Source organism: Cricetulus griseus, chromosome 6 (assembly GCF_003668045.3).
Source record: "Cricetulus griseus strain 17A/GY chromosome 6, alternate assembly CriGri-PICRH-1.0, whole genome shotgun sequence".
NCBI lineage: Eukaryota > Metazoa > Chordata > Mammalia > Rodentia > Cricetidae > Cricetulus > Cricetulus griseus.
This window is the reverse complement of record NC_048599.1, coordinates 61,229,438-61,250,737: the sequence shown is the minus strand read 5'-3', so window position 1 is coordinate 61,250,737 and position 21,300 is coordinate 61,229,438. Positions and strand designations below refer to the sequence as shown.

The 21,300-nt window shown below is 44.5% G+C and overlaps 1 protein-coding gene across 3 annotated transcripts in view; it reads right to left on the bottom strand.

The window, feature by feature from the left end:
* Rasgrp1 (RAS guanyl releasing protein 1) overlaps positions 1–21,300 on the bottom strand; it is a 59,359-nt gene that overhangs the window by 8,151 nt on the left and 29,908 nt on the right. For 2 of the 3 annotated variants that reach the window (XM_035446782.1, XM_035446783.1), the window contains exons 3-12: positions 16,878–16,983; positions 13,027–13,089; positions 11,893–12,024; positions 9,731–9,884; positions 6,764–6,937; positions 5,768–5,884; positions 3,627–3,902; positions 3,386–3,466; positions 1,015–1,124; positions 239–383 (exon numbers count right to left, since the gene is read on the bottom strand). In XM_035446782.1, coding sequence (XP_035302673.1) covers positions 239–383; positions 1,015–1,124; positions 3,386–3,466; positions 3,627–3,902; positions 5,768–5,884; positions 6,764–6,937; positions 9,731–9,884; positions 11,893–12,024; positions 13,027–13,089; positions 16,878–16,983 — 1,358 coding nt within the window. Of the gene's footprint in view, positions 1–238; positions 384–1,014; positions 1,125–1,870; positions 1,976–3,385; positions 3,467–3,626; positions 3,903–5,767; positions 5,885–6,763; positions 6,938–9,730; positions 9,885–11,892; positions 12,025–13,026; positions 13,090–16,877; positions 16,984–21,300 lie in introns of all 3 variants that reach the window. The other variant, XM_027422231.2, reaches the window with a different exon arrangement.

Below are 21,300 nucleotides of genomic sequence, written 5' to 3'. Positions count from 1 at the left end.
TTTATCCCAGAATAATGAACCAGGGAAGAAAAAAAAAGCAGGAAGAAATTAGATACAGGCTAAACCCATACAATAGAAGACTATGTTTTCTGGGTGTTCTCTTGGGTTGTGAGCTGGAGTGAGAATGTAAGGACTTCAAGGACCATGCCTGTCTTAACTCATTTGAACTGTCCTGTACACACACACACACCAACACTTACGCTCTAAGTTCAACTCTGACACTCTAAGAGTAACTTACAAAGCCAGCACAGTTGTCACAGAAAGTGGGCTTCAGGTAGGTGGTCTCTTGAAAGTTGTGAGGAAAGCCCAGGCCGAGCTTGGAGTAGATGGAGCTGGCCCTCATGAAGTAGGCTGTGATCTCGTCCCTGCTGATGAGGCCTTCCCTGAAGCAAATGACAGGCAGGGAGGTGAGGAGGGCCAGGGTGGTTTCTAGCCTTTGAAACTAACCTTCCAATTGACCTTCCTGTAGCTGCTTCCTTGAGTTCTCCTCCATAGTAAGGACATGGGACAGCACAGAGTGACAATGTGAGGCAGTCTGACTGCTCGTCATACCTGGTAAATGGCCAAACGGTTCAGTGTGTTCAAGACTTAAAAGGGAAGTGTTGTGAAGTGTGTGTAAAGGAAAGCAAAGACCTCATGCTACAGTGTCTGACTTGAGACAGGAAGGGCACCTGTAGAACCTACTGGCCATGCATTTGGTTTTCTGTAGAGACAAAGCTTTTAGAGCCATGACAAAAATGCAGGTAGTATTGATAGAACTATGAATTGTTTCCATGATTTGTAACACCAAAGCAGGAAGGAAGGCCAAGTGCTTTCTCCTAAGCTGGTGGCATTGGGAGTCTTGGAGTGTGAACTCTTCAGAAAGCCTATGGATTTCATGGTCTGCTGCCGTCCACACTGAAGGAGTGAGGCCTTCACTTGATAGTGGCTCCTTCTTCCAGCATGTGTCACGTAAGCCTGGCAGTACATGTGTTCACCAGTGACCACTTACATAGTCCCACACACCGTCCTCACCTGTCTTTGTCCATCACACAGAAGGAGAATGGAAAGCTTGCAGCGATCTTTTCAAATTCCTCTTGAGAGATGTACCCATCCTGGTCGAGATCGTAGTTCTTGAAGACAGACTGAAAAAAAGAGTTTCTTCCGTTTACTGAAGGAAACCAATCATCTCTTCCTTTAGCTAAATGACAAGGCAATGGGTACATAAAAGCTTGGCAGGGGCCTAAGTAAGAGCAGACCTTGAGACATACTCCCTAAACTGTGGTACTGGCACAGCAGGGCACATCCCAGGCATCTGCTGTCCCAGCCACTACAGGGTGCCTAGGTGTGCTCAACCTGTAAACATCAGTTGTGCCACAAACTGGCTACAGCACACAGCTACTCCACTGGATAGAGGATGACCATTCTCTCTCCACTCTGCCCTTCCTGCAGGGCTCTGATCCCTTGTCTGGGAAGCTCACAGCCTAACCCAATTGGAAGCTCTCTCTTCCTTGAGTTCTGTGCTCCTCCTTGTTCTGCATGTGTGACTGGAGCTTAAAGACAGCATGACAATATATCCCCTTCCTCAGCAGTTAGCCAGACCGAGCACTGAAAGTTTCCTATTCCCCTTTTTAGCATTATTGTATGCTGACATTTACCACATATTAACTAATAACTTTTAAACATATGTTCCCCTGCTAGGGCTAATCAAGGCAAACCCACCCCACTGGAGACCAGTGTGTTGACAGAATTTCCTCTGAAACATTCTATGGCCACAGTGTGTGGAGTGAAGCAGCTTTGTGCTCCCTATCATCATGGCTCCTTCTCCTCCCCACATCCTGAAATGAAAGCAGGCTGTCCCATGATTTCGTCTGCCGAAACGGGTACTTACATCCACCATCCTCTGGACATGTTTGCTGATGGTCTTCGGGTCAGGTTTGGGAGATACTCCAGAGGCCCAGTCCACTACAACCGGTGGCTTTGAAGGTGTTAGTGGCTAAAATGGAATAGGAAAATCCTTGTGACTAATGTGGGGTAGCAGGGCTCCTTCTTCTCCTGATACCTGACTGTGTGCCATGGCAGGAGACGAAAGCACACATAGTCAGAATCTGTCTGAGCTCGGCTAACAGATTCTATAGTGCTTTTCCCGAACCTCAGCGGCAGACAACTTCACTTTTCAGTGGGCCTGACCTCCAGGTCCCTCTCCATTAAATCTCTTGTCAGACCTATGAACAAAGGCTAACATGAACACGGATCATGTCAGTTGTGTCTGTGCTGCAGTCACAGTTTTAGTAGAGATGGATAAAGAAAAGCTAATCAAGACGGCAAGATGCACAAGGAAAAAGTCAGTCTGCATATGCCAAGAGAGAGTCTATTGCTGATAATTTGAAACTTAGCTGCAATTAAAATCCCCCTGAAAACAGAAGTTGCTGACCCTTCTTTTGAAATGCCTCTAACGCCCTGGACGTGGACTCTCCCAACCATTCTGTAGAGGCAATGTGACTTTGCAACCCTAAACAAAAGAGCTGATTTTGTGTGTGTAGGCGACTCTCTTCCAGAAGTCCTTCTTGTTTGGGAGTTGGGGGCCTTTCTAGGAGATGGAAATAATTCTTCTACTTACTTGACAGTAAGACAGGCAGGCTCAGATAACCTGTAATGGTCCTACTGTGTGTAAAGCCAGGGCATGGTGCTGTTAGGAGCCCAAATGGGCACAGGCAGTCAAAAGGTCCGGCACCTTCCTGAACCAGAACATCACAGGCCAATGAAACTTTTTCTTTCTACCATGCAGAAAGTTTCACAAATTGTGTGTGTGTGTGTGTGTGTGTGTGTGTGTGTGTGTGTATGTGTGTGTGTGTGTATTGTTGTCATCACCAGTCTTGGAAAAGAGATGTGGGGGCACTTTGACGGGAGGGGGACAGCACCGTGCCTCATGATACTGCCTCCTCTCATTTGAAAGCCCCGACAGGTTCTACCCCACCCCTATTAGGCACACAGTCATTTCCTGTTCACAAAGTGGTTCCTTAGTCTTAACAATAGGCTGTTTATGGATAAGAACTATGTGTTACACATATGTTGAGAAGTTTTCTGTGCTGTGCTCAAATCTGAGCACAGAGCACAAAACATACACTTAATAAGCAACTGAAGGCCAGCTTCTTGAGAAGGAATCTGAGGAGCTTTTTTTTTTTTTTCTTGTTTGTTTTGTTTTTTTGTTTTTTGAGACAGGGTTTCTCTGTGGCTTTGGAGGCTGTCCTGGAACTAGCTTTTGCAGACCAGGCTGGTCTCAAACTCACAGAGATCCGCCTGCCTCTGCCTCCAAAGTGCTGGGACTAAAGGCGTGTGCCATCACCGCCCGGCTTAGGAGCTTTTAAAGCTCTGTCATACTCAAGCATTAGGATGAGAAACTCACGGGGGCTCTGTGGTTCCTTGGTTCTCGGGCATAGGAAAGCTCGTAGATTTCATCTTCTGTGTAGTATAGATCCAGGGATAACTACAGGGGTTGAAGCAGAACACAGTTAATTGTTAGGATTAACTTTCCCAGAACTGAAGATTTTTTTTATTCTTGGTCACTAGTATATGGGAAGGGAAGTAGTAGAATGGACCTGGTACATAGCTAGTACTTAGTCATTATTCTCCCGTGGGGATCTCACCGTTAGCAGGTGCACCAAGTCCTTGTTGGCATCCAATGGTGGGGCCACCTCTTGCAGCTGGACCAATTCATTAATATGATTGTAAAGGGCCAGGAGCTTCTGGACGTTCACCTTCCCATCCTCCAGATAGTCAGGCATGGCTTCGTATAGGGAAATGAGGTCCTTGAGGTGCACTCCCAGTATGGGGATTTTGAAGTGGGTGCACTCCCCATAGGCTCGCCTGTAGTTGTCATAGTTTCTGCAGGAGGACAGCAGTTCAGTCATCTCACCCAGAACCTATGAAGCAGAACAGACTGGTCACAGACCCTGTGGGCCTAGTACGCTGCAGCCACCTTGCTTACTCTCATGACTTTACCCCACCCCTAATTTGTTGGGCAGAGGATGATGATGCATCTCATTTGTGCCTATTGCAACTCAAATTAAAACTCCAGCTACGTGTATAGTCAAAGAAGTATGTGTTCTTCGATATCACTACATAGTTTAATTTGGAAAAGTTTCATCAGTGTATATTAAACTGATTTGCTTTTAGAACTAATATAAGCACTTGACACACCAATCAAAGATACAGAAGGATATAGGAGATATAAGTGCTCTCGTAACCCAAAACTGTAAGTTGCCTTCCCTGGTGTCCTTGAAAGTTTCCAGAAGCATTGTGTGTAGTAATGTCTGGCTTGGGAGGTCAGCAGGCGTTGCCTTTGCTGCTGGCCTGGGAAGCTATGTTTTACTTGGGGAGCTGCAGTGGTGTAGCTCAGGTTACTATTCTGTGGCTCAAGATTCTCAATGCTTGAAGGGAGCAGCCAGAGACAGTCTTTTCAAACGCTGTTGATGTCAGTCACAGAACCCCACTCCCCAAGTGTGATGATGCCAGCTTTTCAGAAGCGAAGATGTGGAGTGACTTTGCCCATTGTGTTTTCACATGTAATGACCATATCAGACACCATGCCAAATTCTTTTTAATAAAATTGTATCTAGCAAGAACCATTTTTATACAGTGAGGAAGTAGAGGCTTGGACTGTGCCCACTCAGAAACTCTGAAATAGCAAGAGACCCCCCCCCCCAACACCCCTTTGTCAAATACTGTTGGAGAGTGAGCTATGTGAACAGCAGGGTATAGGATATATTAACTTTTGTTAGTGTTTCCGTGCTTTCTAATATATAAGCGATCTTTTCAGTGTGGTCTCAGTAGAACTGTTAGGGAATGAAAAGGTGATTGAAGATGATTCTGTGTACCCAGCCACAGTGAAGGGGTTTCTCGAAGGTCCAGCATGGTAATGGAAGGGAATCCTTGGAAGAAAGATGAATACATGGGATAAATGGGTAAGGATATCGAGACCCAAGAATCTTTCCCTAAAAAGAGCCTTGCCCTTCTAGTTTAGGATGTCTATGGTTTGTGACTAGTAAAGTCCCATTACATCATTAGCAGCCCATGCCATGCATGGCACACTGTATCATGGTGGGTGGTTCTTACACTAGCAGTCCTCTGCCGAAGAATTTAAAGAATATCCTGTGACATGCAGTAAGAATGTGAAGCATGCCATAAAAATGCAGCAAATGGCTGGGGGTGTATCTCAGTGGCCTAGCTCTTCTCAATGATACTGTATCTAAAGTGTACGTTTCCATCTCTGGAAATTCAATTGTCCGCAAAGTCTGCAGGTATTCTTGTTAGCTAGTGTTCTGGGCTGTCACTGTCTAGTGCATTTGACACACACTATAAGCAATCGAACTTCTATCTCTTTGGGGAAAACATTCTAAAGTGAGGAGAGCCGGGCAATGGAGTTGATGACGAGGCTAGTAACTGAACATTTCATGACTTGTAGACACAAGGCACATATTATTTTAAGTGGTCTGGCAGACGGGGGCATAGTGACACTGAGGCCAGGTGGAATCTCTCACACACTCTCACGTCTGTGACTCACCCATCCTGATTTCCTGAGGGTTTGCCTCCCTGCCTCCCCGCCCCCCAACACACACACACCTTTTTTTTTTTTTTCTCGGAACTAACTCTTGTAGGCCAGGCTGGTCTCAAACTCACAGAGATCCGCCTGCCTCTGCCTTCTGAGTGCTGGGATTAAAGGCATGTGCTACCACTGCCCGGCTTGGCCATGTAGTCTTAAGGACCCCAGAGGAGACAGCGCACTGACCTTATTGATCTCATGTGGTACGTGTGAACTTGTCTCCTTGAGCCTGGAGATGGAGCTGTGACACAGTCCTCCTATCACAGCCATCAATGTGTTGAAGTTCTGTAGCTGGTGGAGCTTCTGTGATACAGGACAGAGTACAGCAAAATCACAGTACATGTCATTACATGGGGTGCTTAGAAGCTGACATCTCTATGCTGCACATTTCCCATATAATTAATTGTTAGACTAACAGCCAGGAGAGCTGGGGTGTTTTCCCTTTTCATTGACCTCCAGACCAGATCTGAGATCAGCAGGGAGGCCAAGTGCCCCTCTCCTGTGGCGTCTGATCTGTGGACTACCATGTGAACTGTTGGTTTCCAAAATCATTGAGGCCATGCTTAACAAAGACTTCTGAACCCATCCCCTACATTCTGGCCCCTTGGACTGGGGGTAGGCTTAGAGACTAGGTCTCGTCTGTCTCTAATGAATATCAGAGCAGGTGGGCCATTTCCAAACTTGGAGAAACAATGGTGTAGACCATCCTAAGTCGGACAACACAATAAGCACAGTATTATTGTCTTTATCCTATTGCCAGGAAAATATGTTATTCCACTTATGCCAGTAAAGGATAATTGCTGGGGAAGAGAAGTTAGAACCTCTGTCCCCCAAACACTGAATATGCTATTCACGGAACCTTGATCTGAGGACCTAAGATAACTCAGGCTGGCCTGGCACTGCTTATATGCTTGCCATATGGCTAGTTATGAGAAAATAATGTGTCTCATGAAAAAACATTAAAGAGCTGAGTCCTGATCTTGAGATGTCCCACACAGCCTTCCACATTGCTCTTGGGTGAGAAAGGAGACGAGTTGCATATCTAGACCAGGAGATAACAGAAGGGGCACAAATCCCATTGTGGGTCAGAGGGGACATAACTCTGACAGACTAGTCTCAGGGTGAAAGGGCTAAGTCATTTACCTCACGGCCTAGGATAATTGTCTCAGTTCAGCCACTCACCTGGGCCACGTGGATGAACTTGATGAAGACCTCTGCCCGGAGCTGCGGGGTGGGACGGCTGAGAACCATCAGTTGTACCCACTGGGAGATGCCATTGCACAGGGCAATGGACCGCTCCATGGTGGGGTTCTCCTTCACGCAGCTATTTACAAGGTAATTTTGATAATCAGAGAACTGGAGGGAAAAAAGACAACCATGAGGTATTCCTGGAGTTCTGAGGGGCACATCAAATCTTCTCAGTGGTGGCTGGGAACCAGTATGGGCAAACAAGCCTGTGGCTATCTCCTTGGCATCTTTGCTACCAGGCCAAAAAGAATGATGGGTGTCAGATCACATCGGGGCCTCATTATATGAAGTTCATTAGGCACACAAGGATGGGTACACAATATGAATCCAAATAGCAAACTGGTGTAGATGTGCTCTCTCTCTTCTGAACAGAGTAGAGCATAGTAGAAAATGTCTCTCAGTGCCTGCTGTGAGTCTCCAGTTCAAGGACACAATTCTCCTTCTAGAACCTTTCTCTTTCCATCTGTTGTCTACAAATAACTGTGTGGCCATAACCCCCCACACACTCAGGACATGAGTTTGCTATAAACATCAAGATCACACATGATATGGAAGCACTTTTTCACAGTTCCATGCAAATACAAAGTAGTGGTAATAGGAAAATCACTAGCCTGTCTGAACTACCTTGACCAGGGGCCAAGTGAGAAGGGTATCTGAAACACAGCTGAATAAACATATAGTGACCATGTTTTCCCAACCTGTCAGTAGCATTAGCTATGGATAACAATGGGACTGCATGTGTGAAGCTGAAATATCCTGGATGGTCTGGTCTCAGTGATGATTATAGCTGACATGTCTCTGCTACAAGAATCTCTCAGTTTCAAGAGTAAAGAAGAGCCAAGTCTTCAGGAATATTCCTATGGGAGGCTCTGGGGCTGTGTTGAACTCTGCACTCTGAAAGCTGGTGTGGGTGGGTGAAATAGCTAGGAGAATGTGAGTTAAACATCAGGACCAGTGTAAGTGCCAATGTGTGCTTTGCCATTCTGCCTTTCCAGTGCTCCAGAGACGGTGGGAATTCCAACCAGAGGAAGACAGGCCATTTCAACCAGCCTCTACTGACATCTGCTAGACTTCTAGTGTGGTAGAAAATAAACTTTCAAGAGAGAGAAGGGGGGATGTGAATGACTGCCTTGCCTAAATAAAACAGGTGCCCAGATGCCCGTTCTTTGGCCTCCATCCCATGGTGCTGTGACTGTTGATGGGTGGACACATCTGCGTGGGACAAAAGCACTCTTTGGAAGAGCTGTGAGACTGCCACAGAAAGCAAAGATCTTCCCGGTTCTAAGAGGAAGTGGTCACCCTCATTCCGATGAATACCTCATATTCCTTCTCACTAGAAATATGTTCAATCTATTGTCTCTTTAAAAGAGACAATTACCCATGTAATACAATTTTTCCAAACCACAGAAGAGATACATTTCCCCAACTGTTAGAGGGAAAATTATTATTTGCAAAAATTGCTTAGGAAAAATAAAAGCAAACAAGAATCCACTGAAGTAGCCTTCTACAAAGGGGCCATGCCACTCAAAAGATAGAAGGTGGAAGCTTTCATTTGTAAACAGAACATAGTTCAACTCAGAGATGCTGGCTCTGATTTACTGTCCTTCACCATCACTTCTGCTTCCCCGCAGGTAAACACTGGCATCAGCAGACATCATGCAGGCCTGGGACAGCTCTGCCAGCATCACTAGCACAGCTCTGATTTCCAAAGTGATAATGGTTTCTTTTCAGAGGCTTTCAGTTTTGTCTAGCCTTGGGACAGGGGAGGTGGGGTGAAAGAAAACCCTTGGCTGGAGTCTCACAATGGGGGCCCGGCACTTTGTCTGAGGGGTGCCCAGGAGGAAACTGGGTAGTTAGCATTGGGAGTGTTTGGAGCCAGCTCCAAGGGTAAGCTCCTGGGTCTCTGGTTGGGTGATGACAGTCAGTATATCAATGTTATGGGAGAAGCTATGATATAATCTCTGCAATCTGGTTTACTAGCCTCCATCCACACGCAGTTGAGCTCAATAAGTTGTTGCTGAGTGACTGGGAGACACGAGCTCTAACTTTAATAATGCTGTGCAGACCTTGCTCTGGCCCTCCATCCTACACCTGGGGAATACAGGTCACTCTAAGCCAGGCAGCGTAGTACTGACTGGTGTCAGAGAAAAACTGAAGATGGCACCTGTTGGTGGGAGGGTGGCCTGAGTGGAAAAAGTGTTTTAGGAAAGCACTTTGGCCAGTGACAGTGTGTTGCACCTAACATGGTGGCAAGTTCTCTTGTGTGGAAGAGTGTTCTCAGGTGTCCTGCAGAGTTAGTTGTGAGGACTGGAGTGTGGGCAGGATGCTCTGTGATCACTCCCTGTTGTTGATGGTTAAGTTGAGTCCCCCTCCCTTCATCTCTCTTCACCTTTGCTCTGCTTGGCTACACCAACAGAGTGAGTTAAGTCAGCAGTTTGCTTCCAGATTCATGGAAATGATGGCCAACTCTACCCTGGAATTCTAACTCTTAGCGAAGTTACTCCCACTTTTTCTTTTCTTCTCTTTTTTTTTTAAATTATAAAACAATTTTCTAAAGGTCTAATGCTTTTCAGGGATGAAGGGCATGGGCATCCTCATACACAAGCATGCATGCAGGATATCATGTGTGCCCGCAGTGCCATGCCTAGTGAGGCTGAGTGAATGCTAGAGTGGTATGTGGGCATTTCTAGAAGGTGTGACATGGGGAAGCAGAGCATGGGCAGCTAAAGGAATTCTGATGGCATTAGGTTTCCAGATCCCATGGTGCCTGCTAGGGAGGTCTCCTGGCCCCATGGCAGGGAGAGGGTCATGCTGGGTCAGGAGGGCACCTGGTTGCTGCTATTCTCTGCTCATGATCGTAAGTTCCCAGAGTAGGTTTCCTCCTGCCCCCTGGCTACGTACAGAAATCCTTCGGAAGGACTTGAATTCAAGGTAGGTGAGGTGCTCAGACAGTTCTTCAGGTTCCAGATGGTCAAACAGCAGGGAGACTTTCCGCTTCTTGCTGGTATTTGATTTTATCCTTTGAGTCAGTTTTCGGGACCAGTCTCGGGAATTACTTTGGTGGGTAAATGAGAAAGGGAGAAGACGAAGAATAAATCACTACTGCTTTTCATGAGCAAGCACACCAGCGTTACCCTCAAGAATTCTCAAGGCATAGTTAGCTAGCTTTGTCTGGCATAAATGATGCATTAACTGAGTTTCCCCATGTCAATTTTTTCTATAATAACAATTCAATGAAGTGAGTCTTATGGATGTATCGAGAGGGACAGGAGGGCAGCAGGAAGGGGAACTTTTAGGCATTGGTCCTGGCTCTTTCTACTCTTTCAATGCCTCTATGTGTTCCTTCATTCCTGTTAGGGCTATGGGATTGTTGGTGGAAATCATAAGAGGGAGCCAGCAGAGATCAGAGAAAAATAGAGAGAAGACACTATGCTGTAAGGCTCATTGGTAGGAACATGTGCTCACTCTGGGCAGAAATACGCATTTTTCTCCAATCTCCCCAGTTATGAAAACAACCACACAAACTAGCTGACTCTAGAATGACCCAGTGATTCCTCAGTGTCCTCACAGCCCAGCCAGAGGCTCTCTTAGTCTCAGATTTGCTCTAAACAGAGGAAAGCAGCTAGTGTTGGAAGGCAGCAGGGTGCAAGCCTGGGTTTCTAAACTGGCATTTCTGAGAGCCTCGGCTCTGGACATTCGGATTTCTGGATTTGAAGTTTGGGAAAGGCTACAAACTCTGTAGACCTCTTCCCCCTGTATTCAAGGCTTTCAAATGCAAAGGAAACTGTAACTTGCAATTCCTTAACTATATCAAGTCAGGTCATATCCTCAACTAACATGTTCTGAAGAATGGTAAAAAACCCTGGGGGAGGAAATCCACCTAGAAAATATCAGGACAGAAGACTAAGGTTTTCAAGTGGTCTGGGCTCTAGGTTTTTCATCTTTTTTTTTTGTTTTTTTTTGTTTTTTTTTTGTTTTTTTGAGACTCCTGGCTAGGTTTTTCATCTTAAAATGAAAAGGTTGTTACTTTGAAAAAAAATCTCTTTTATCTATGAAGTTGTATAATTCCAAGCAGGGAAGTAGAGAGGACCCAAATAGATGTAAAGATTGATTTGGGATTATGGAGTGTGACTTTGAAATAATTTGTGTGTGTGTGTGTGTGTGTGTGTGTGTGTGTGTGTGTGTCTGTGTGTCTGTGTGTCTGTGTGTGTGTGTCTGTGTGTGCATAGGTATTATATGCAGGGCTTGGAGTACAGCTTCTGTTTTGCCACTGGTGCATGTCACAGCTGTATTAAATACATGGCAGGGATAACAAGATGAGGGTTGGAGATTAGTCACAGATCCTAGACCAGACCAGACCAGACACACCCCAGGCCAGTCAGACACAGACCCCAGGCCAGTCAGTCACAGAACTCAGACCAGTCACAGACCCCAGGCCAAAACAGTATTTTGGGTGAATAAATCTCCTCAATATGCTGCAGTTCTAGAACTCTGTATTTTGGGAATTTGTGTTATTACAAAACAATTAACCACACATAAAAACCCCAGAATGTAAAATGTGTGACCTCCTTCCCCAAATTAAGAAAAGCTCATTTTCCAGAGTGAGCCAATCGTGTGAATAAGGAACTTCAAGTATGACGTGAAGCATCCCTGAGTTCCTTCTCGGCTCTGGGACTTTAATGGTCTTTTAGACATCTATCTACATGTGTTCTAAGTCTCTGGTTGGGACATTTTGCAATGGTGCCTGGTCCATTAAGTGCAGGGTGCCTGTTGCATCAACTATGAATGAGGCCCTAGTCCAGACACTGGGCTGTCTGTTTCTCACAGATTGGATACCTTCTAGCAAGGTCTAGCAACCTTCTGCTCTTTGCTCATGGCCCAGGCAGCTTCCCCACTGGGGCCTCTCTGCTTTTCTAGTAAATGTCAAGTTATCTATGGTGGGGCTCTCCTAACCTGCCTGTCTGAGCTTCTTGGAAGTAGAGGGAATGAGAGGCCCAGTACCACAGCTTGGGTTACTGGAGGGAGGTGGTTTCAAGGACTCATCAGGACCCTTAAACACTCACATTTGCGTAGTGTCAATCAGGCGGCAGTGGGACTCCTCACCATTGTTTTTTACCAGGTCCTGAAATTCTTCCATGGTGCTGGTCAAGCTGGCATCCATTTTGAACATGATCCAGAATTCTGTTATCCAATACCTACAAGGAGGGAGTTAGGAAGAACACTGAGCCCAGGGCTTCACAGTTAGGCAGATTCCCAAAGGAATTTGAGGACACAAAAAGTACTCAGAAGAAGACAGAGGGTGATTTGTCTGTAGTAAAAGATCTGGGGGTAGAGGGTTCCCAGGAGGAAAGAAAACCATCTAGCAGATGGCTGTCCTGGAACTTGCTCTGTTGACCAAGGTGGCCTCAAACTTAGAGAGCTGTCTGCCCCTGCCTCTCAAGTCCTGGAATTAAAGGCATACAAAAGCAAGGGGATGGAGAAATAGAGGAACATAAACAGAAAGAGATGAAAAGGAACAAAGCATAATAACATTTATGTTTGAAAATGCCATAATGAAACTACCAATTGTGTGTTAACTTAAAAAATTAGTAAAAACTCTTAAAAACAAAGAACAAAACAAAGCAAACATTTTATGAAGGATATATACAAAATAGTTATGACTGTTTATTATATTTTCAGAATTTTCAAAACGTTCAGTTACCACAACAATTAAGAACAAAAACAAAGAAGAAAACACAAGCCCTTGATTGTCTTTGTATCCAGCTTTTGTATTATTTGATATAAACTGTCATAAGACTAAAAGGAAAAAGGATAATAATCTTAAGGACAGGTACAAAAGAGGAAATCTACTGTATTTAGTTGAGTTTTCAACATTAAGTCCTTTTGCCCTTTTTTTCTGTCCAGAGGCAGCTTATAGTGTCAGAGGCAGGTTAAAGAGTCAGAGGCTGGCTACAATGTCAGAGGCAGGCTACAGTGCCGGAGGCAGGCTACAGAGTCAGAGGCAGCCTACACAGTCAGAGGCAGCCTACAGTGTCAGAGGCAGGCTACAGTGTCAGAAGCAGCCTACAGAGTCAGAGGCAGCTTACAGAAGGCTGGGAGGGAGAGGCTGGAAGACCAGAACGAGTAGAAGTCCAGAGAGCAGCTTTTCATGTAATCTCATCCCACTCCACATAGTCTCTAAATCACACAGACATTACCTGACAAAATAGCAGATTTTCAGGCAAATTCCTGGAGAATTCTTCTCCAAGGCATCCTTATATGTAGGGCTGTGGTTAAGGGAAATAGAAGCCACATTACAGAAACTTAAACTTCCATCTTTCGAAGTATTTACTAAACCAGCCCCTGAAATGTGGGTAAATCACCTCTTGCCTGTGCCCAAAAGACTAGGAGCCCAACTGAATGAGTAAGTTAGAAAGAGATCCCCTTCATCTTTTAAAAATTTTCCAGTAACTGATTTATGCAGTAACTATTTGGGCAGTGACTTAAGGAAATATGTATCCATATACATTTAAATATGTTGATAAATAAGAACAATAACATGAACATTTTCTCCTACACACACACACACACACACACATATATGTATACACACATACACACACATACACATACATGTATATGTACACACACACACACACACACACACTCACACCTGGCATCATAACCAACCTTGTGCATTGATTGTCATGGCAAGGCAGATAAAGTCATGGAATAATCCAAAAATATAATCAAAGAGTGCTTTAATGGTCTTTATAATTCTGAATATTTTGAAAGAACAAAAGAACATTCCTGCATGTACATGTCCTTTGAGATATAATGAAAGGGTATTTGCATATTTACGAATCTGATGAGAACTCTAGTCTAGTGGAAAATGTGGTCCTGTCACCTTTTTTTTCTGTTGACAGATTGAACAGTAAGCTACCTGGCTGTCTACCTCACAAGACCATAGCCTTTTTCTCTTTTAGCAACTGAGACATGATGACTGCAATATAGGGGGTCAGTGAACTACAGTTAGGCCAGTGAGATGGGTCTAGTTACAACCAGCCAAAATCCCATAACTGGGGTGGAAGTGGTCTTCCCTCAGTAGGTGTGAATATATTCCCCTTTGGGTAACATAGTTAAATACAGAAAAGGCAGGTCTCATCAGCACCCTGGTGCTGTACTTCCTGTGAAAGCCTGTGTGATTTTGAATGTCTTTGATCCACACACTTGAAAGTTCAGTGTGAGATATTTGAGTAAGTGAAGTAAACATGCATTTTAAGCAGAAAACTCACTGTATGCTCAGCTTTAGAACACATAAGATAATGTTAGCCCATCAGAGTGATAAAATCACAGCGAAAGAAAAATCCCTAAAATCTTAAATATGAACAAACTAAACTTGAAAACACAAAGAAATATGCTAAAATTTGTAATTTTAATAAATATAGGACTAACTTCAAAAATTAAACATGAATATATTAGTTTCTTATTAAATCTGTTCTTGAAATTAGAGCATGCACACATATCACACTTACACACACACACACACACACACACACACACACACACACACACACACCCCTCTTTTGAAAGAGCTAAGTGGAAATGTCGAATCAAAGGTGTTGGTGTGTTTTACAGGGCAGCCTCCTCCCTAGCCTCCTGATGTTTCTGCACAGGGGCTGAGTTCCCTGCAACCTCAACAACACCTGGACTGTGAGGCTTCCAAGCATCCTTCAGACAGAGAAAGCTCCCCTAGTCCTCAGCTGTTTGCTGCACCATGGCAAAGGCAGCCTGCTCAAGGTTGCTGTTTCTGTCAAACAAAAACAAACATGGGGGCAAGCTAACAAATATATTTGAATACCTTAAAATGTTAGCAGGACAAACTGGCCCAGACCTTCAAGAAAATGGTTTATGATAGAGAAATGGAAACTCGAAAGTCATCCTGGGTCTATAGAATGGTGGAGGAATCATTGTGTAAAACCATCCACATTGTATGAAGACAGCAGATGGACCCTGTGTGCAAGTGTGCTCAGGGGAGAGGTCACATGAGGGGAAGGGAGGCTAGGGAGGAGGCTGCCCTGTAAAACACACCAACACCTTTGATTCGACATTTCCACTTAGCTCTTTCAAAAGAGGTGTGTGTGTGTGTGTGTGTGTGTGTGTGTGTGTGTGTGTGTGTGTGTGTGTGATATGTGTGCATGCTCTAATTTCAAGAACAGATTTAATAAGGTCACATGGGAAGGACATGGGAAGGTACACTTCAGGAGTCCTGGGGGAAAGGCATTAGAGGCCTAGGCTGTCAAGTACTGCTGGGAGGAATGAGCAAGCATGGAGCAAAATCCACCAGGCCTGGGGCCTGAGAAGCCACAGTGGCAACAGAGGGAAGTCTGTGTATTTCAGTGGGAGCTTCAGTTGTGTTGAGGAATGAGTAGGAGTAGAGCTTGGAGCTTGTGAAGGCGGACTTTTTAAGAAGGTTTCACATCCAATTTCTAATCCTAACAGCCGAATAAAGGGGAAACAGGGCTGAGTTTATTTTTAGATGTAGGACATTTGAATGTATCGTGGCTGGGGAGCAGGTACTACTGAAAGGCAGTGTGGGAGCACAGGGAAGAGGGGTGCAGTGTGTGGGATGTGGCTGGGCAGGCAGTGTAGTGGTTGCTGCAGGAACAGCACCCAGTGGTGCCCCAAAGGAGGCCACTCAAGTACATTTGGTCCTGAGGCCAGCACATTTTTAGGGAGGAGTGTTTAATTGCTGGTATTGTTTACAATTACAGGTGTATGGAGTCAGAAAAAGCAGAGTGATTGGGTTTGGAATTCACTCCAGAGGAGGCACCTACTTACTGCAGGTATGTCTCATTAGGTGGCACTCTCCCTATGCTCTACCCTTGCCACACCCCTGGGAAACTGGTCTCTGAGATGGAAGCTACAGCTTTGTGGAGGAGGTTTAGAGAAGGGAGTCTGCCCTGGCTATTCCATCTCTCCTTTTCTTTCCCAGGTTGTAGTGTATCTTTTGTTTGTTCTGTTTTCTGGAAAAGGGTTTGCACAGTCACATGTCCTGGCTCATTCTCAGAGACCTAGGCTTCAGGTGCTGACTGGTCTCATGTCTCCTACAGCACTTTTCTCTTGGGGACTACATCTCACAGTATCACCAGCATTCTGAAGGAAAAATTGGGCACTTTTCTACATCCTGCCACAGGAGACCCATGTCTAGCAAGGACTAACTGGTCCACAGTACCACAACCTAGAGTAAGAAGGCAGTGTAGATTGTATAGCTGAACCTTTCTTCCGAGCCCAGGAGGGATGAAGAACTCATGCGAAGTCCATTAAGAAATGCATCACTCATTAACCCAGATCCCAAAGACAAATACAATATGTACTCACTTGTAAGTGGATATCAGACACAGAGCAAAGGACAAGCAGATTATAGCTTACAACCCTGGAGAACCTAGGAAACAAGGAGGACCCTAAGAGAGACATACATGGAAAAAAGGCAAGATCTCCTGAGTAAATTGGGAGCGTGGGGGAAGGGAGGGTGGAAGCGGCGGTGGGGGGGGCAAGAGGAGTGGGAGAAAAATGTATAGCTCAATAAAAAAAATGACAAAAAAAGAGAAATGCATGACTCAAGACTCACAACTTCCCTGGTCAGTCTGTGTAGGATGAATATTTGTGACTAATGTATAAGATTTTTTTTTTTACTAGCAAGAGATATTAATGTTGCCTGCATTTGTATGCTGATTTCTTCGACCATCTCCCACTCATAGAAATCAGCATAAATAATATTGTCCTACCTAAAAGAAGCTAAACACACAGGTGCACACATACAGGTTCATATACACACAGGTTCACACATACACTCACACACTCTCTCTCTCTCTCTCTTTCTCTCTCTCTCTCTCTCTCTCTCTCTCTCTCACACACACACACACACACACACACACACACACACACACACACACACACCTATACCCTTAAAAGGACAGATGAAGCCATTTACTGCTCAGGTTTATTCCAAACCAATCAAAATAAAAGCACACTTGAGGCTGCAGCCTCAGCTGATGCCCAAGGATATAGGCTCATGAGTTTTTGTAGCAGCTCAGCTGAGGAGATGATGATCCGGTGCATGGTCAGCACGACTTGTAACAGTTGGTTACTTCGACACAGGTTCCCATCTGCATCTGAAAATGCAAAGAGTGGCATGTGAGTCCCTCAGAGAGAAATGGTGGGTCCCCCGACTATCCGTCAATACTCCAGGGGACAGTCTAGAGCTGTTCAAACACTGGTATCTTTTGGCTGTCTGGTGCTTAATGTCCTCCCTCCTGGATTTGCCATCCTCCTGTAACCCTCTCACGTCACCAAAGGTGGTAGAGTCTGCATCTAGACTGAAAGCAGAGGCAGTTGTATGTTTTAGGGAACCCCAAGTCAATACGGTTTGGGGTTGAGAGGGACTTCCCTAGGGTCAGAGTAGGAAGTCACAGTGTTAAAGGACAATTCAAAGAAATATCTTTCAGGGTTTTTACACAGGCGCATGGCTAGTTAGATGTGTTCTTAGAGCTGTCTCCTAGGCCTTGGAAGGAGCTTATGCAAACGAGGAGCCTGAAGCACAAGCTGCCCCAATTCTAAGGCCTGCAATGAAATCAAAGAGGGATGGCTGCAGTAAACATTGCAGGCAAGTAGTGGCAGTGGATTTTGAGGGTGGATTTTGCAATGATTTGCAAAAGACACCATTTGCATTTTCCAAACCCATTGGGTAGCAGTCACAGTCTGTGTTCTATATAGTAGCAGTGGGTGTAAAGATGCCCCTAGGAGTGGTTTCCAGCATTGATTTGGTTTCTATGGTATGAAATATCAAGGACCGTGCTGCTTGTCACTACATATCTACTCTCTGACCATCACCATGAATCACATTTTTTGGGATAATCTTTTTGTATACTGTATGAATGTATCTCTGTCTTACCTACCTAAGGCACCTTCTGATTGGTTCAGTAAATAGCTGAATGGCCAATAGCTAGGTAGGAGAGGGTAGACAGGAATTCCAGGGTGAGATAGGAACTCTGGGATACAATCAGAGTTTCAGGAGATTCGCCAGCCAGGCATTGAGGAAGTCAGACATATGGTAATGAGGAGACGTAACGAACCATGTGGCAGACGTAGATTAATATAAATGGGTTAATTTAAGTTTTAAGAGCTACTTGGGAACAAGCCTGAGCTAAGGCCAAGTTTTCATAATTAATAAAAGTCTCCAAATTATTATTAGAGAGCTGGTGGTCCAAAGAAGGACCCGATAGATACATTAGTCAGGATCACTTGCCAGCTGGATTCTAGGCAAGCTTAGTCTTTTGAAACAACCAGCAAAAGATGAGAGGAGAACGAAGTCAGGTTGTTTCTTTCTCATCCATCTCTGCTTTGCCCCATTTCTACCTCTTAGATGAGTGGTCCTTCCCTTATGGCTAAGGTGCTCTCTTGGATCTCCGTCTTGTTATCTCCTGGCTCACTGGACTTTAGGATGGGAATGCCTGCTGGGGGTTGGGCAGTTCTGGTGTAACATCTCTCAATTCCACTCTCATCTCCATAAGTAGTCCTGTCTGTCTGTCTGTCTGTCTGTCTGTCTGTCTGTCTGTCTGTCTGTCTGTCTGTGTGTCTGCCCGTCTATCTTCTGAACTATCAGTCATCTATATATTCTAAAATATATTGTAAAAGGAGTGACCAATTTAATTTTTTTCAAGTTTAGTGAGTTGCAAATGAAGGACATATTCTCAAAAGTCCTGAATCCTCAAATGCTGACCTAAAGTCACATGCCGTTGAGAAAGCTTGAGTATTTATAGGCTCTCTCCAGCCCTCACTGCCTGTCCCCTCTACCGTGGAAGGTCCTGTGGAAGCCCACACCTCTTCTCTGTTCCCAGCTCCACTTTTCAAGGACAGCTAAGTTTGTCTACCCTGGTGAGACTGTGACACCAACATTTTCCCTGTTGATTTATGCCCAGTGACATTTCACTGTGCTCCTGTATCTTGTACTTGAACCAAAAGTAAATCAATCCAGGATCTCTGCATCTCTGTTTCCCTCTTCCTCAAGATCTCAGGGTCACCCCCTTCTACCTCCCTGGTCACTTTTCAACCATTCTGTTTCAATTTCTGTCTCCACTAGTCAGTTTGTTGGATAGTTGGCTCTATTCGATCTCTTACTTAGCCTAGGTTGGTCTTGAACTAGAGGTCCTCTTGCCTCAGTCTCCCAACTGCTGGGATCCTAGGTGTGAGCCACCATGACTAGCCCAAGTATCTAATTTTAAGGGTTATTGATCAGTCCCACTCTTCCAATCATTCTCCTGTCCTCATCTTTATGATTCAGATAATCTTCACTCCAACCAAAGCCAAGCTGATGAATCTCCTCCTGGAAGGCTTTCTTCTCTTGGCTCCACTGCTCCACACTTTGTCACGTCTCTCTCAGGCTCCTCTTCTGTCTCCTCTCCCTCGGCTAAGCTCTTAAATGTCAGCTTGTGCTACAGTTTAGTCCTCCCACCTCTTTCTGCTAACATTTTTTTTTAATTTAAAAGTTCTTAAATTTTAAATTAAAAAATTGAACTTTTTCCCTAGATGAATTAATCCAGGTTCTGGCTAAAACATCATCTCTCTGCTGATATCTGACAACTTCTATTTTCAGCATTTACCACGAACTTAGTATGCCCACCAGCTTAGTTTCCTTAGAGGCCTAAGTCCAAAAGAACTCTTTACTTCTCTGGTGCATTTCTCCTCCAGTCTTCCTCATCTCCAGAAATGGACCACCAACCATCCTGTGAGTTACCCCAGCTAAAAAACTAGAACTCACATGAGGTCCTTTATTTTCCTTTCATCTGATCCATCAGTGAGCCTTGATTATATTTCCAAAACACACCAGTGACCTGCCTGCCTCTCTCTAGCCTTGATATCTGTCCAGAGTAACCATGATGCAACAATCTAACTCTTTCTACTCTTACCGACACACAATCTCTTCTCTACCCAGCTCCTGAAACCTGGAAAATCAGGTCATATTCTTCCATTCCAATGAGCTGCATTGCCTTTATTGTGGCTGGCAGAGCTCCACATGCCCTCACCTCTTTTTTATTTTATTTTATTTGCAATTTTTTAAAAATTTGATTTAGAAACAAGATTGTTTTACATGACAATCCCAGTTCCCTTCTCCCTCCTGTTCTCCCCTACCACCCCCCGCAACTAAAACCCTACCTAGCACATATCCTTTCTGCTCCCTCTGGAGGGTGAGGCCTTCCATAGAGTGTCATCAGAGTCTATCGTATCCTTTGGGATAGGGACTAGGCCCACACCCATGTGTCTTGGCTCAGGGAGTATTCCTCTATGTGGAATGGGCTCCCAAAGTCCACACCTGTGCTAGGAATAAGTACTGAACTACTACAGGAGGTCCCATAGATTTCTGAGGTTTCTTCACTGAAACCCATGTTCCTGGGGTCTGGATCAGTCCCATGCTGGTATCCCAGCTATCAGTCTGGGGAGCAAGAGTTCCCCAATGTTCAGGTCAGTTGTTTCTGTGGGTTTCACCAGCCTGGTCTGGACCCCTTTGCTCTTCACTTGTCCTTCTCTGCATCTGGATTCCAGTTCAGTTCAGTGATTAGTTGTGGGTGTCTGCTTCTACTTCCACCAGCTGCTGGATGAGGGCTATGGGTGGCATATAAGTCAGTAATCAATCTCATTATTAGAGGAGGGCATTTAAGGTAGCTTCTCCTCTGTTGCTTAGATTGTTAGCTGGTGGCCCTCGCCTCTTTAAATATGGCCCTTCATTTTGAAATGTTTTTGCCCTTCTCTCCACCTGTTTCCACTTCAGACACTCAGAGGCTGTTGTTAGATCATGGCCTTTGAATTTGCTATGGCCCTCAATGTTATCTTTCTTCCAGTGGATCTTTTGTAACACATAAGTCTCATCCCATGAGAGGTCGTCCTCTGACTAGCCAATATAGCCATTACTCTGCTTGAATTTCTTCATTGCACATATGACCTGGTTGTCCCATTGGTCTCTAAAAATGTTTAGCTTACTAAATACTCAAAAGAATACAAACCTCCTGGGACCTGAGCCTTATGCATTTCCCTCCACAATCTATTTTCAGAGTCCAGATTAGAACTGACACACAGCAGATACTCATCATGGGCTGAATAATGTCATGAACGGTGTCAAACAGGAATCTCTTGACTTTCTGTGTCTCTTTGGTAATTCAGTTTGCTTTCGTCATTTGCCATTTCACTCACTTGGTGTAGTAGATGTACTTATTTTCTTCTTAGTCAATTTTTTTAACTTTAAAGTTGCAGATTGCTAAAACATTTTAATAAAACATTCATTTAACTTTATTATAGCTTTGTAATCCCATCCATAAATTCTTTAAAACTTAAATTCTGATAGATAGGATTAGATAGGATTAGACTTGCTTCTATATGTATGTTTCATGGCCCACATAATTTCTGTATAATTGCTGCTTGGCATAAAAATACCATAT